Below are 15,177 nucleotides of genomic sequence, written 5' to 3' on the forward strand. Positions count from 1 at the left end.
GAACAGGATTAATCGGCTTGGCCGCTACCAGTCGCTTCCCACGTGTGTGCCACATGGGGTGGCTCCCCCAAGCTCCCTCTCCACATCCCCTTCGCCACAGATCAGCGGGTTAACTTGTATCGACATTATCACAAAATAAATTTTATTCGATAATTATGAACTTGAGCTGTTCATTTTTTCCTTGAAGACATTGCTGTTTTAACTTTCGTTATTCCAAACGTGAAGGCAATTTACACTTTTTTTCCTGTTTAGGTGTAAGCAATAGATTCTCAAGGTTCTTAGAAGTATTTGTGAACACCCTGTAGAGGGCATTAAAGTTTCTACGCTTATTTCCTACTTCTCCATTTCTGAGAATTTATGGCCAATGGCACTTTCTGACCAGTTATTTTTTTGTGTCTATTAAAATTATTGTAGTTGCTTTGGCTTATAATTCTGTCTTTTAATTTCCAGTGTGAACTTAACATTTTTGATACACGTATAAAAACATGCGTCGTGAAGATTTTCTACGTTTACGTCTTAATCTGTCAATTATTTCACTAGGTTGCTGCTGGATTTAATAAATTAAAAAATATGTAACAACGATGTAAACTCACACAAAGTTTAATTAAAACTGGTGAGATCTGTAATCGTATTATTACCATTAAAATATTTACTTATTGTTAGTACGTACTGATGATTAATCTGCATATTTTATGTTTCGTAATAATCTACCTACACTAGAGGCTGAATTAATAACTGTCACTCATTTTGGATGTAATGAATATCGTGTAACTCCTGTACAATTTACTTTCTGGTACATGATAAGACTTCAAACTCACAGTAATAAAAAAATGGCATTTTTAGAATTCCTCCCCCGTCCTTCTCATCCCTTCCCTCGCCCCTCCCCCAACCCGTCAGGTAAATTTACGTGAGCCCTATGGTTACATTTTAATAATGAATTATGTATTTCAATTTTTATTTATCTCTATTAAACGCACATATCCTGCTTAACTAATCGCCTGTTTCTCTCCTTGTTCTCTTTAAGGATTTCAATGGTACAGTCACATCACTCACTTTTTATGTTTCTGTGTCTATTAACAGCGGAGCGTTGGAGATGTATGACGGTTATGTCGATATAAACAGTGTTACGGGTGAAATTCGGACAATCAAGAAGATAGATTGCGACAAGGATGGTTACGCCAACATTTCATTGGTCGTCAAAGCCAGTGACGGAGAGCTCGACACCACAAAGACAGTAAGTATAGATATACTCCGAATGGATGAGCTATCACGAATCTTCCTTGTATACTTTTAATAAGACCAGATTGGGTTTCCATAACACATACGAACAAATTATATATAAAATAACATTTATACAACCATATAAAAGTGTGTGTGTTTGTGTGTGTGTGTGTGTGTGTGTGAGGGGGGAGGGGGGGGGGTTGAAATGGTTCAAATGGCTCTAAGCACTATGGGACTTAACATCTGAGGTCATCAGTCCCCTAGACTTAGAACTACTTAAACCTAACTAACGTAAGGACATCACACACATCCACGCCCGAGGCAGGATTCGAACCTGCAACCGTAGCAGCAGCGCGGTTCTAGACTGAAGCGCCTAGAACCGCTCGGCCACAGCGGCCGACCTGTGTGTGTGTGTCTGTATGTATAACTAAGTGTGTATGAGTGAATGATTGGGAAAGAAAGAGAGAGAGAGATTGAGAAAGTCATTTGTTTGATTCCGAGACATGAATTAACAAGACGACGAAATAATGAGAGTGTAAGGCTGACCTAGAAAACTATCATGAGGTATAACTGCATACAATTAAAGACTTTAAATACAGGGAGTTGCGTAGCGGAAATACGTATCCAGATTCTGGGTAAAATGGATTCGATAAGTCTTTGATACGTTTCCGAAAGCATATTGCTCAAGAGCAGTGTTCCACAAGCTTTTGTTATTCACCTTACGTCCAGACGCTCCTAGACTCAACACAGCACATCATACGTGGGCTATACACAAAGTACATTACGTTTTGGACTTATAAATAAATAAAGTATTGGATATTTCTTTATTATATACAGATGAAAGCCACACTTAAATACTACTTTTCTACATAGTTGCCATTTAAATCAAGGCACTTATCGTAGCGATGGACGAGCTTGGAAATTCCTTCGTCGTAAAATTCAGCCGCCTGCGCCTTCAACCACGTGGCGACTGTCTTTTGGGACAGAAAACGTGTGATTTTTGTGAATTTCCTGGAAAGAGGCACTACAATAAACTCTCAAAGGTATTGCCAAACTCTGCACAACCTCAGAAGAGCAATACAAAACAAGCGCAGGGGAAAGTTGGGGTCAAAGATCTTGCTGATTCACGACAACGCCCTGGCCCACACGGCAGATTCAACTCGTCAAGTTCTCGAATCTTTTAAGTGGAAGTTGTTTCCTCATCCGCCGTACAATCCCGACCTGGCACCGAGCGACTTCCACTTATTCCCAGCAATGAAGAAGTGGATGGCTATGCAGCGTTTTGATGACGACGCACAGCTTCAAGAAGAGGTAACCACGTGGTCGAAGGCGCAGGCGGCCGAATTTTACGACGAAGGAATTTCCAAGCTCGTCCATCGCTACGATAAGGGCCTTAATTTAAATGGCAACCATGTAGAAAAGTAGTATTTAAGTGTGGCTTTCATCTGTATACAATAAAGAAATTTCCAATACTTTATTTATTTTTAATTCCAAAACGTAATGTACTTTGTGGATAGCCCTCGTATCTTTCCCCTCAGAACTGTGAGAATCCAAATATAACTACAAATTGTTACATAGTTATGTAATGTAAGAGGGCGGAGTAGAGTACAGAGGTTTAGGGCACTCTCTTGCCCTCGGGGTGGGACAGTGTCCCTAAAGGAGGAAGAATCGGCAATGATCAACGGCATGATAAAGCAGAAGGCAATAGAAACCACTGCATTAAAGACATATAATATGTATCCAAAGAGCATGTGGTCTGTAATTGAAAAGATTCTTGACGACCTATCCACTGGCAAAAGATTCTGGAATAGTCCCCCAATCTGATCTCTGGGAAAGGACTGCCAATGGGTAAATAACTATGAGGAAAAGATTAAATACCCAACGAAAGAACAATGTTCTATGGGTCGTAGCGTAGAATGTGAGAATCGTGAACGTGGTAGGGGAGATAGGAAATCTGAAAAGGGAAATATAAAGGTTCAATCTAGATGTAGTACGGGTCAATGAAGTGAAATGGAAGGAACACAAGGATTTCTGGTCAGAAGAGTATATAATAATATCAACAGCAGCACAAAATTATATAACGGGAGTAGACTTCGTTACGAATAGGAAGGTAGGGCAGAGAGTTTGTTACTGTGAACAGTTGAGTGATAGTGTTGTTCTCATCAGAATCGACAGCAAACCAACATCGACAACAACAGTTCAAGTATACATGACGACGTTACAAGCTAAAGATGAAGAGATAGAGAAAGTATATGAGGGTACTGAAAAGGTAACACAGTACAGAAGATGAAAATATAGTAGTCATGAGGGGCTGGAATGTTGTAGAAGAAGGGGCAGAAGAAAGGGTTAGGAGAATGTGGGCTTGGTACTAGGAAAGAGACAGGAGAAAGACTAAATGAGTTTTGTAACGAACTTCAACTACTCATAGCGAATACTTTGCTCCAAAATCATAGGATGAGGAGGGATACTTGGAAAAGGTCAGGAGATAAGGGAAGATTGAAGTTAGATTACATCATAGGCGGAGACCCCGAAATCAGATACTGGATTGTAAGTCGTGCCCAGGAGCAGATATAGACTCAGATCACAATGTAGTTGTGATGGAGAGTGGGCTGAAGCTTAAGAGATTAGCAAGGAAGACTCACTACGCAAAGTAGTGGAAATACGGAAGTATTAAGGAATGACGACGTACGCTTGAAGTTCTCTAAGGCTATAGATATCGAAATAAGGAAAAGCTCAGTAAGGCAGTACAGTTGAAGAGGAACGGACATCTCTAAAAAGGGCAACCAGGGAAGTTCGAAAGAATAACGTAGAAACAAAGAAGATACCTGCGAAGAAACTATGAATAACAGAAGAAATACCTCAGTTGATCGGTGAAAGAAGGTACTATAAAAATGCTCATGGAAATTCAGTCATACATAAATAAAAGTCGTTGACGAATGAAATAATTAGGAAAAGCAGGGAAGTTAAGACGAAATGGCTGCATGAAATATGTGAAAAAACCGAAAAAAGAATAATTGTCGGAAAGACTGACTCATTATACAGCAAAGTCAAAGTAACCATCAGTGAAACCAAGAGCAAGGGTGGTAACATTAAGAGTGCAATGGCAATACCACTGTTAAACGCAGAGCAGACATTGGATAGATGGAAAGAGTGCTGTGATGGCCACTATGAGGGAGACAATTTGCCTGCTGTGACAGAAGAAGGAACAGGTGTCGATAGGGAAGAGATAGGGGGTCCAGTATTAGAATCAGAAATTAAAAGAGCTTTGGAAGACCTAAGATCAAATAAGGCAGAAAGGGATAGATAACATTCCACCAGAATTTCTAAAATCGTATGGGGATGTAGCAACAAAACGACTATTCACGTTGGCGTGTAGAATGTATGAGCCTGGCGACATACCATCTGATTTTCGGAAAAATATCATCCACACAATTCTGATTACTGTAAGAGCTGAAAAGAGCGAGAATTATCGCACAGTCAGCTTAACAACTGATACATCCAAGTTGCTGACAAGAATAATATACAGAAGAACGGTAAAGAAAATTGAGGATGTGTTAGACGACGATCAGTTTGAATTTAAGGAAAGGCAAAGGCACCAGAGAGGCAATTCTGACGTTGCGGTTAGTAATGGAAGAAGACTAAAGAAAAATCAAGACACGTTCATAGGATTTGTCGACCTGGAAAAAGCGTTCGACCATGTACAATGGTGCAAGATGTTCGAAATTTGAGGAAAATAGGTATAGCTACAGGAAGAGACGTGTAATATGCAACATGTACAAGAGCCAAGAGAGAATAATAAGTGTGGAAGACCAAGAACGAAAGGCTCGGATTAAAAACGGTGTAATATAGGGATGTAGTCTTTCGCTCCTACTGTTCAATCTGTACAATCGAAGAGCAATAATTTAAATGAAAGAAAGGATCAGGAGCGGAATAAAAATACAAGGTGAAAGGATATCAATGATACGATTCGGTGATGACATTTCTATCCTCAGCGAAAGTGAAGAAGAACTACACTCCTGGAAATGGAAAAAAGAACACATTGACACCGGTGTGTCAGACCCACCATACTTGCTCCGGACACTGCGAGAGGGCTGTACAAGCAATGATCACACGCACGGCACAGCGGACACACCAGGAACCGCAGTGTTGGCCGTCGAATGGCGCTAGCTGCGCAGCATTTGTGCACCGCCGCCGTCAGTGTCAGCAAGTTTGCCGTGGCATACGGAGCTCCATCGCAATCTTTAACACTGGTAGCATGCCGCGACAGCTTGGACGTGAACCGTATGTGCAGTTGGCGGACTTTGAGCGAGGGCGTATAGTGGGCATGCGGGAGGCCGGGTGGACGTACCGCCGAATTGCTCAACACGTGGGGCATGAGGTCTCCACAGTACATCTATGTTGTCGCCAGTGGTCGGCGGAAGGTGCACGTGCCCGTCGACCTGGGACCGGACCGCAGCGACGCACGGATGCACGCCAAGACCGTAGGATCCTACGCAGTGCCGTAGGGGACCGCACCGCCACTTCCCAGCAAATTAGGGATACTGTTGCTCCTGGGGTATCGGCGAGGACCATTCGCAACCGTTTCCATGAAGCTGGGTTACGGTCCCGCACACCGTTAGGCCGTCTTCCGCTCACGCCCCAACATCGTGCAGCCCGCCTCCAGTGGTGTCGCGACAGGCGAGAATGGAGGGACGAATGGAGACGTGTCGTCTTCAGCGATGAGAGTCGCTTCTGCCTTGGTGCCAATGATGGTCGTATGCGTGTTTGGCGCCGTGCAGGTGAGCGCCACAATCAGGACTGCATACGACCAAGGTACACAGGGCCAACACCCGGCATCATGGTGTGGGGAGCGATCTCCTACACTGGCCGTACACCTCTGGTGATCGTCGAGGGGACACTGAATAGTGCACGGTACATCCAAACCCTCATCGAACCCATCGTTCTACCATTCCTAGACCGGCAAGGGAACTTGTTGTTCCACCAGGACAATGCATGTCCGCATGTATCCCGTGCCACCCAACGTGCTCTAGAAGGTGTAAGTCAACTACCCTGGCCAGCTAGATCTCCGGATCTGTCCCCCATTGAGCATGTTTGGGACTGGATGAAGCGTCGTCTCACGCGGTCTGCACGTCCAGCACGAATGCTGGTCCAACTGAGGCGCCAGGTGGAAATGGCATGGCAAGCCGTTCCACAGGACTACATCCAGCATCTCTACGATCATCTCCATGGGAGAATAGCAGCCTGCATTGCTGCGGAAGGTGGATATACACTGTACTAGTGCCGACATTGTGCATGCTCTGTTGCCTGCGTCTATGTGCCTGTGGTTCTGTCAGTGTGATCATGTGATGTATCTGACCCCAGGAATGTGTCAATAAAGTTTCCGCTTCCTGGGACAATGAATTCACGGTGTTCTTATTTCAATTTCCAGGAGTGTATATGATCTGCTGAATGGAATGAAGAGTAATGCGTGCAGAATATGGATAGAGAGAAAATCAAAGAAAAACGGAAGTAAAGAGAAGTAGCAGACATGAGAACAGTGAGAAACTTAACATCATGATTGACGGTCACAAAGTAGGTAAAGTCAAGGAATTGTACTACCTAGGCAGCAAAATAACCAATGACGGACTGAGCAAGGAGGACATAAAAAGCAGACTAGCACTGGCAGAAACGGCATAGAAATCTACAGTATCAAACATGGGCCTTCATTTGAGGAAGAAATTTCTGGGAATGTGCGTTTGGAACACAGCATTTTATGGTAATGAAACACGGACTGTGGGGAAACCAGAACAGAAGAGCATCGAAGCATTTGAGATGAGATGCTACAGACAAATGTTGTAAATTAGGTGAACTGATAAGGAATGAGGAGGTTCACGCAGAATCGGAGTAAAAAGGAATATGTGGAAAACACCGATAATTGGGAGAGACAGAATGATAGCATATCTATTAAGACATCAGGCAATAATTTCCATGGTAGTAGAGGGAGCTGAAGAGGGTGAAAACTGTAGAGCGAGACACAGATTGGAATACATACCGCAAGTAATTGAGGACGTAAGTTGCACGTGCTACTCTGAATGACGAGGTTGGCGCAAGAGAGCAGTTCCTGACAGGCCGCGTCAAACCAGTCAGAAGACTGATGACTCAAAAAAAAAGTATTATTGTTACTATTATAAAACAGGAATAGACTCATGCATTTATTACTACCTTATTAACTTTAATTCACAATAGCAATTAGACATTTTCATACGCATTTTAAAGTAAATAACTCTACTCTTACCTTCAGCGAGATACTTGTGCCTGCTTAGCTGCACACAGGCTGCGGATTTGTGTCAGAATCGTTGCGTAGCAAGGCTCACTTCTTCATCGACGGATTCTGATCTCTCGTTCTTTGGTGTTGTAATTTCAGTCAACGTCGAGATGGCCAGTCTACACAAATATGTGTGATTGGTAATTGGTAAAAAAAAATGGCAATGACATGTTAACTGCCATCTCGGAGATAGCTGGGTATTCATTGCTTATTGAAAACAAAAGTGGATGCAAAGGCATTTCGAAAAATGTTGATTTCGGTTTCTGTTTTTTCAAATCTGTCACTTCGTTCCGTAAGCCTAAATCTAAATTATTCATAAGAAGTTTCAAATCCACCAATTGATTACGAACCTTGTCAAATTCTTCAACACTCTCCCCGAAATGTTTTTTTTTTTTTTAAATTCTGCTCTAAGAGTACTAAATGTTCTTCGATTAAATCCACCAACACCTCATTAACGTCATTAGGTAGTCATATAGTTGGAGACATCTCACAGGATCCATTTTCAATCATCTTTATCCAGAAATTCAACTTATTAATAAATCCTTGAATATTTTCCATACTAGTCAGAAGATTTTCATTTCTACCTTGTATTTTTCTGTGTAGTTCATTTAAGTGTACGGTAATATCGGAAAGATATTCCAGCTTTTATACTCATTTATCATCTGAAAATAAACCCGCATACTTGCGCCCCTCAGTAGTGAAAAATGTGCGTACCGCGCCCCTAAGTTCAGACATTCGCGGTAGCACTTTACTTCGAGGTAACCATCGGACTTCTGCATGTAGCAGAGGTGATTATGTTTTGATCCCATTTCTTAACACTCTTGCTCCCGCGTATGGGCGCCCTCGCTTACAACCAGCCTTGCACGAAAGATACGGTGTTGCAAAGTACTTTCGCCCTAGCGGCACAGACAGTGCAGTACTACAGATGAGAATACAACTAACTTACGATACGTCAAGTATAACAGTAAAAGTGAGTAAATAAGCAACATTTAACTTCTATGAAACTATTACAATTACCAGCACGTTTTTTGCGGAAGACTGGCCATGTAGAAGAACATTAAGCCTAGAAATCCGGCCATTTCTGCCGTTATTTAAAGTGTTGCTGAATATGCAACTCATCTGTCATCAAGAGTAATACGTACTGAAAAAAGACCAAGATTCAAGATTTATTTTTCATGTTTACTTTAGTCCTTTGTAGAGTACTAATTGTAAAATAATGATGACGGAAATTATAATTATCCTCCCAAAGTAAAAGTGCGGTTGAGTTGAGCAATTTCCTATCCTTGCGATTCCAAAATTTCTTGCTCACACGACTAACTGCGAAGCCTAACTAGTACATGCAGGCAAATACGTCAACAAGATCACAAACGTAGTGCCCTATGACTATAATTTCAATGATGATGATATTTGATTTGTGGGGCGCTCAACTGCGTGGTTTTCAGCGCCCGTACAAATTCCCACTCTTTTCACTGTCGTCGGCTGCTGTGGCCGAGCGGTTCTAGGCGCTTTAGTCCGGAACCGCGCTGCTGCTACGGTCGCAGGTTCGAATCTTGCCTCAGGCATGGATGTATGTGATGTCCTTAGGTTAGTTAGGTTTAAGTAGTTCTAAGTCTAGAGGACTGGTGACCTCAAATTTAAAGCCCCATAGAGCTTAGAGCCATTTCTACCATTTTCGCTGTCCATTGTCGCCACTTTTCGGAATGTTAGTGAAATGAGGACAATACAAACACCTAGTCTCTGGGCGCAGAAAATCCCCGACCCGATCAGGAATGGAACACGGGACACCGTAATCCAGAGGCAGGAACGCTAGCCATTAGACTACGAGCTGCGACATAATATCAATGAGTAATTGCTGGAATCCGTCTACTCATACTATTCCTGGGTGTAACACTTTGTACGGATATTGAATGAAGTGATCACAGGGGCTCAGTCGCGGATGAAGAATACTGAGGAAGTAGACTATGTGAACGGAAGTATCCGGACACCTGGCTGAAAATCAGAAGTTCGCGGCGTCCTCCATCGGTAATGCTGGAATTAAATATGCTGTCGGCCCACCTTAGCCTTGATGACAGCTTCATCTCTCACAGGCATAAGTTCAATCACGTGCTGGAAGGTTTCTTGGTGAATGGCAGCCCATTCTTCACGGATTGCTGCACTGAGGAGACGTATCGATGTCGGTCGGTGAGGCGTGGTGCGAAGTCAAATGATTCAAAAAAATGGCTCTGAGCACTGTGGGACTTAACATCTATGGCCATCAGTCCCCTAGAACTTAGAACTTCTTAAACCTAACTAACCTAGGGACATCACACACGTCCATGCCCGAGGCGTAGCGGTCGCGCGGTTCCAGACTGTAGCGCCTAGAACCGCTCTGCCACCCTGGCCTGCGGCACGAAGTCGGCGTTCCAAAACATCCCAAAGATGTTCTATTGGATTCAGGGCAGGATTCTGTGCAGGCCAGTCCATTACAGGGATGTTACTGCCGTGTAACCACTTCGCCACCGGCCGTGCATTATGAACAGGCGCACGATCGTGTAGAAAGATGCTGTCGCTATCCCCGAATTGTTCTTCAACAATGAGAAGCAAGAAGGTGCTTAAAACACCAATGTAGGCCTGTTCTGTGATTGTGCCACGTAAAACAACAAGGGACGAAAGCCCCCTCCCTGGAAATACGACCACACTGTAACAGGACCGCCTCCGAATTTTAGTGTTGCCACTACACACTCTGGCAGTTGACGTTCACTGGGCATTCGCCATACCCAGACCTTGCCATCGGATCGCCACATTGTGTACCGTGATTCGTCACTCCGCACAACGGTTTTCGACTGTTCAATCGTCCAATGTTTAGGCTCCTTACACCAAGCAAGGCACGTGTGGCTTATGAGCAGCTGCTCGACCATGAAATCCAAGTTTTCTCACCTCCCGCCTAACTGACATAGTACTTGCAGTGGACCCTGATGAATTTTGGAATTCCTGTGTGATGGTGTGGATAGATGTCTGCCTATTACACATTACGAGCCTCTTCAACTGTAGACGGTCTCTGTCAGTCATCAGACCAGGTCGGCCCGTACGCTTTTGTGCTTTACGTGTCCGTTCACGTTTCCACTTCACTATCACATCGGGAACAGTGGACCTAGGGATGTTTAGGAATGTGGAAATCTCGCGTACACACGTACGACACAAGTGACACACAATCACCTGACCACGTACGAAGTCCTTGAGTTCCGCAGAGCGCCCCATTCTGTTCTCTCACAATCTCTAATTACCAGTGAAGTCGCAGATATGGAGTACGTGGCTGTAGGTGGCAGTTCAATACACCTAAAATAAAAAAAACGTATGGTTTTGGTGGTGTCCGGATACTTTTGATCACATTGTGTACCATCAGTCTACAAAGGAGATTGTTTACAAACCACTGGCGAGACCTCTTCCATAATAGAGCTCAAGTGTATGGGTGTGTGGGATCCAAATAGGATTAGCAGGGGATATTGAACGAATACAGACAAGAGCAGCACGAGTAGTCACAGGTTTCTATAATGTGAGGGAGAGTGCCACAGAGATACTAGAGGAATTGAATTGGGAGACACTTGAAGATAGACGTAAACTATCCCGAGAAAGTCTCTCAACGAAGTTTCAAGAACCGGTTTTAAATGATGACTCAAGGAATATTCTACAGTCCCCTACGTATCAAACAATCCTGTTGGCAGAACATTCGCTACTGAGCATTATATCAGAGGTTGAAAATACCGCTTCAGTCGTAAATTACGCCGGACGCGGTGGCCGTGTGGTTCTGGCGCTGCAGTCTGGAACCGCGGGACTGCTACGGTCGCAGGTTCGACTCCTGCCTCGGGCATGGGTGTGTGTGCTGTCCTTAGGTTAGTTAGATTTTAGTAGTTCTAAGTTCTAGGGGACTTATGACCTAAGATGTTGAATAGGAGAAATGCGTACCATTACGTTTCCGACTTTGATGAAGATCGGATTGTAGCCTATCGCGATTGTGGTTTATCGTATCGCGACATTGCTGCTCGCGTTGGTCGAGACCCAATGACTGTTAGCAGAATATGGAATCGATGGGTTCAGGAGGGTAATACGGAACTCCGTGTTGGATCACAAAGGCTTCGTGTCACTACCAGTCGAGATGACAGGCATCTTATCCGCATGGCTGAAACGGATCGTGCAGCCATGTCGCAACCCTGGGTCAACAGTTGGGGACGTTTGCAAGAGAACAACCATCTGCACGAACAGTCTGACGACGTTTGCAGCAGCATGGACTATCAGCTCGGAGACATGTCTGCGGATACCCTTGACGCTGCATCACAGACAGGAGCGCCTGTGATGGTGTACTTAACGACGAACCTGGGTGCACAAATGGCAAAACGTCATTTTTTGGATGAGTCCAGGTTCTGTTTACAGCATCATGATGGTCCTATCCGTGTTTGGAGACATCGCGGTGACCGCACATTGGAAGCGTGTATTCGTCATCGCCATACTGGCCTATCACCCGGCGTGATGGTTTGGGGTCCCACGTCTCGGTCTCCTCTTGTTTGCATTGACGGCACTTTGAACAGTGGACGTTACATTTCAGATGTGTTACGACCCGTGGCTCTACCCTTCATTCGATCCCTTCGAAACCCTACATTTCAGCAGGATAATGCATGACCGCATGTTGCAGGTCCTGTACGGGCCTTTCTGCATACTGAAAATGTTCGACTGCACATTCCCCAGATCTCGCACCAATTGAAAACGTCTGGTCAATGGTGGCCGAGCAACTGGCTCGTCACAATATGCCAGTCACTACTCTTGATGAACTGTGGTATCGTGTTGAAGCTGCATGGACAACTGTACCTGTACACGCCATCCAAGGTCTGTTTGACTCTATGCCCAGGCGTACCAAGGCCGTTATTACGGCCAGAGGTGGATGTTCTGAGTACTGATTTCTCAGGATCTATGCACCCAGATTGCGTAATCACATGTCAGTTCTAGTATAAAATATTTGTCCAATGAATACCCGTTTATCATATGCATTTCTTCTTGGTGTAGCAATTTTAATAGCCAGTAGTGTAATTTACAACTGAATCAGTATTTTCACCTACGTGTCGTTCACATAGGGATCGTCAGGATATGATTAGAATAATTGCTACACGCACAGAGGCATTCTAACAATCATTCTTCCCTGCTCCGTACGTGAGTGAAACGGGAAAAACGCCTAATAACTGGTACAATGGGACGTATCCTGTGATATGCACCTCACGGTGGTTTGCAGAGTGTAGATGTAAATGTAGATGTAGATATTAGCTCAGCCATTCGCAGCTGTTATATTCGCTAAAGTTTCTTTCGAAATAATTCTAGAAACTGACAACAGAAGCCAGCTTCTGTCAAGGGACGGATAGCTAGACGTCCGAACATTGTTCTTATACAAAATGCGTCCGGTTGTCGAGAGACAGGTGGCTCGCACGTCGCGGAAGTCGAGGCTCGAGCTACACTCGGGCGCGATCTTACGAACACAACGGTGTGCCCCGAGCTACGCTCACGTTTGGTTTCCACTGTGCTAGAAGTCTATACACAGGTCGTGCGATTCGCGTAAATAATGTTACTGTGGTTTGTGAGCCTAGACTGTGATCGCAGAGTATAAGGCAAACGATCATGAATGTCCAACTATAGACTGCCATGGTTCAGCAACGTAAGTGGGTCTTTGCTTTGGTAGCTTTGAGTAAACATAGAAGCAATTCGTTTTCTGTACACAGTTTTATTTTATTGTTAATATATTGACAAGCAATAACATAGATCACTTCTCATGTTGAAAAGTGGCGAGGAGAGACAAAAGGAAATGAAAAGTTTCGGATAAATTACAACAGTTACGCACTTGTTTTGAGAATGGCTGAGATAAAAATAAAACAAACTGCGTTATTTTTGATACATAAAGAAAGGAATCGATTTTCTGTGGCATCCGAGGAACTACAGTTGTGAAATTCAGTTTCAAAATTATATCACTTGAAGACGATTGTAAACAAGTGTCTGAAAATGGGTATTCATTACTTCTTTGAACGATTGATTTCAGAGCAAAATACAATAACTAATGTTTTAAATAATTAAGTAATATTTATTAGTACCAACCACTTGTGATTTTTAATCATAGTGATTTGTATTCTAGGGTCATTATTACTGTAAATTATATTTCATTTAGGCAGGTCTGATTTTTTTTAGCTTATATTCTTTTTATCCTATAAGCCTGTTTCAAAATGTTGACCTGTCCTATTAACAAAGCACAAATGTTATTCATAAACAAGTTATTAGGTAATCAACTCCACTATCGCTGTACGACTAAGAGGGGAATGTGCCTGTTTCAAAAAGCAGAAGAAGGAAGTAAAGCGTATGCGACCCAGAAGAAACGTTCGTCTGGACATGTTCAGACTATGAACAAGAGGAACATGAAATAAAGTTGTTATTTCATTCTACTCACGACATATCTCAGATTCTTCAGTTAGGATGTGGCAGCACTAGGTGTACAACTTTATTTTCGTTTGCACTATTCATGTTGTACACAGCGTTTTAAAAACGGCTCTGTGGTTTTGTTTGCAGATATCAATTTCTGTAATCGACATCAATGACAATGGACCGGTGTTCGAAGACTTCGATACGGCTGTGTCCATCCCAGAACGCACCGATGACGGCACACAAATCTTGCAGATCATCGCAACCGATGCTGACATAACAGGTGAGTTAACTAGTCTAAATTGGGCTAAGACAGTTCCCAAGTGAAACTACGACACTTGCGGAAACAAATATTAAGTGTCCTCGTTTAATATAACATCGTTTCGAGAGCTCTGGCTCAGTAGAAGGTGGGTGAGACGCTGACGCAGCAAAAATGTGAGGGAAGATGTTGAATCACTTACTGTGTTGACACGCTATTTGGAATTAATTAATTCCGAATTGGCCTGTGGAAGAGGTTTCCGATCGTTGGAATTTGTCAGACACGTGTCAGAGACATGACTGCATGTCAGCTTAATGTAAGTATTAAAATAACACTGTTACTCACTGCTCTATTAAGTTTTTATTGTGTCCTACTGTTTAGAGGCACAAAAAGCGTGGGTGCTTTCAGCTCGTTATTAAATGCAAATAAGTAGGAGGCCGAGTTGATAGGAGCTGAAGGAGACCGGGTTGCAATAATATGCGGTACAGCACACTGTTAGAGAGAAAGATTACTATTCAAGAAACACATAGTACAGTGAAAATTACTTATCTTCAGTAGTCTGTAGGACTGCAGCTACGGCTATAAATAACACAACATATTCTCAGGGACTAAGCCTGATGGGCCCTCCTCAGAGAATCAATGCAAACAGAACTGACTGAGGGCCGATTATGAAATTGCCTCTGCCTAGGTTTAAATCTAGCTAAGAAGTGAACGAGGCACACTCCAGTTCCGTCGAGCTGCACAGCCCGCTAGAGTGCGCTGTGCTCGGCAGACGACGGGCTGCCAACCTTGTGTTGGCGCAGCGTTGTACTTAGTACCTGTGGCAATGATACTACAGTTATAACTGGTGTAATTTCGCTAACTTGTCGCTGGAACATATTCATTCCTTCTGTAATAGTTAACAGGGATGGACTGCCGTGTGCTGTGCCATTCCACTGCTCAAGCGGTGTCACTTGTTCAAAACGGA

General features: G+C 43.5%; 1 protein-coding gene across 2 annotated transcripts in view; it reads left to right on the forward strand.

Annotated features, from left to right (window-relative positions):
• Window positions 1-15,177, forward strand: part of LOC126278373 (cadherin-23-like) — a 520,639-nt gene that overhangs the window by 342,865 nt on the left and 162,597 nt on the right. For both annotated transcript variants that reach the window (XM_049978447.1, XM_049978446.1), the window contains exons 16-17: window positions 1,081-1,234; window positions 14,099-14,234. In XM_049978447.1, the coding sequence (XP_049834404.1) occupies window positions 1,081-1,234; window positions 14,099-14,234 (290 nt within the window). The remainder of the gene's footprint in view (window positions 1-1,080; window positions 1,235-14,098; window positions 14,235-15,177) is intronic.

The sequence above is a fragment of the Schistocerca gregaria genome, chromosome 6 (genome assembly GCF_023897955.1).
Source record: "Schistocerca gregaria isolate iqSchGreg1 chromosome 6, iqSchGreg1.2, whole genome shotgun sequence".
In the NCBI taxonomy this organism is placed as follows: Eukaryota; Metazoa; Arthropoda; class Insecta; order Orthoptera; family Acrididae; genus Schistocerca; species Schistocerca gregaria.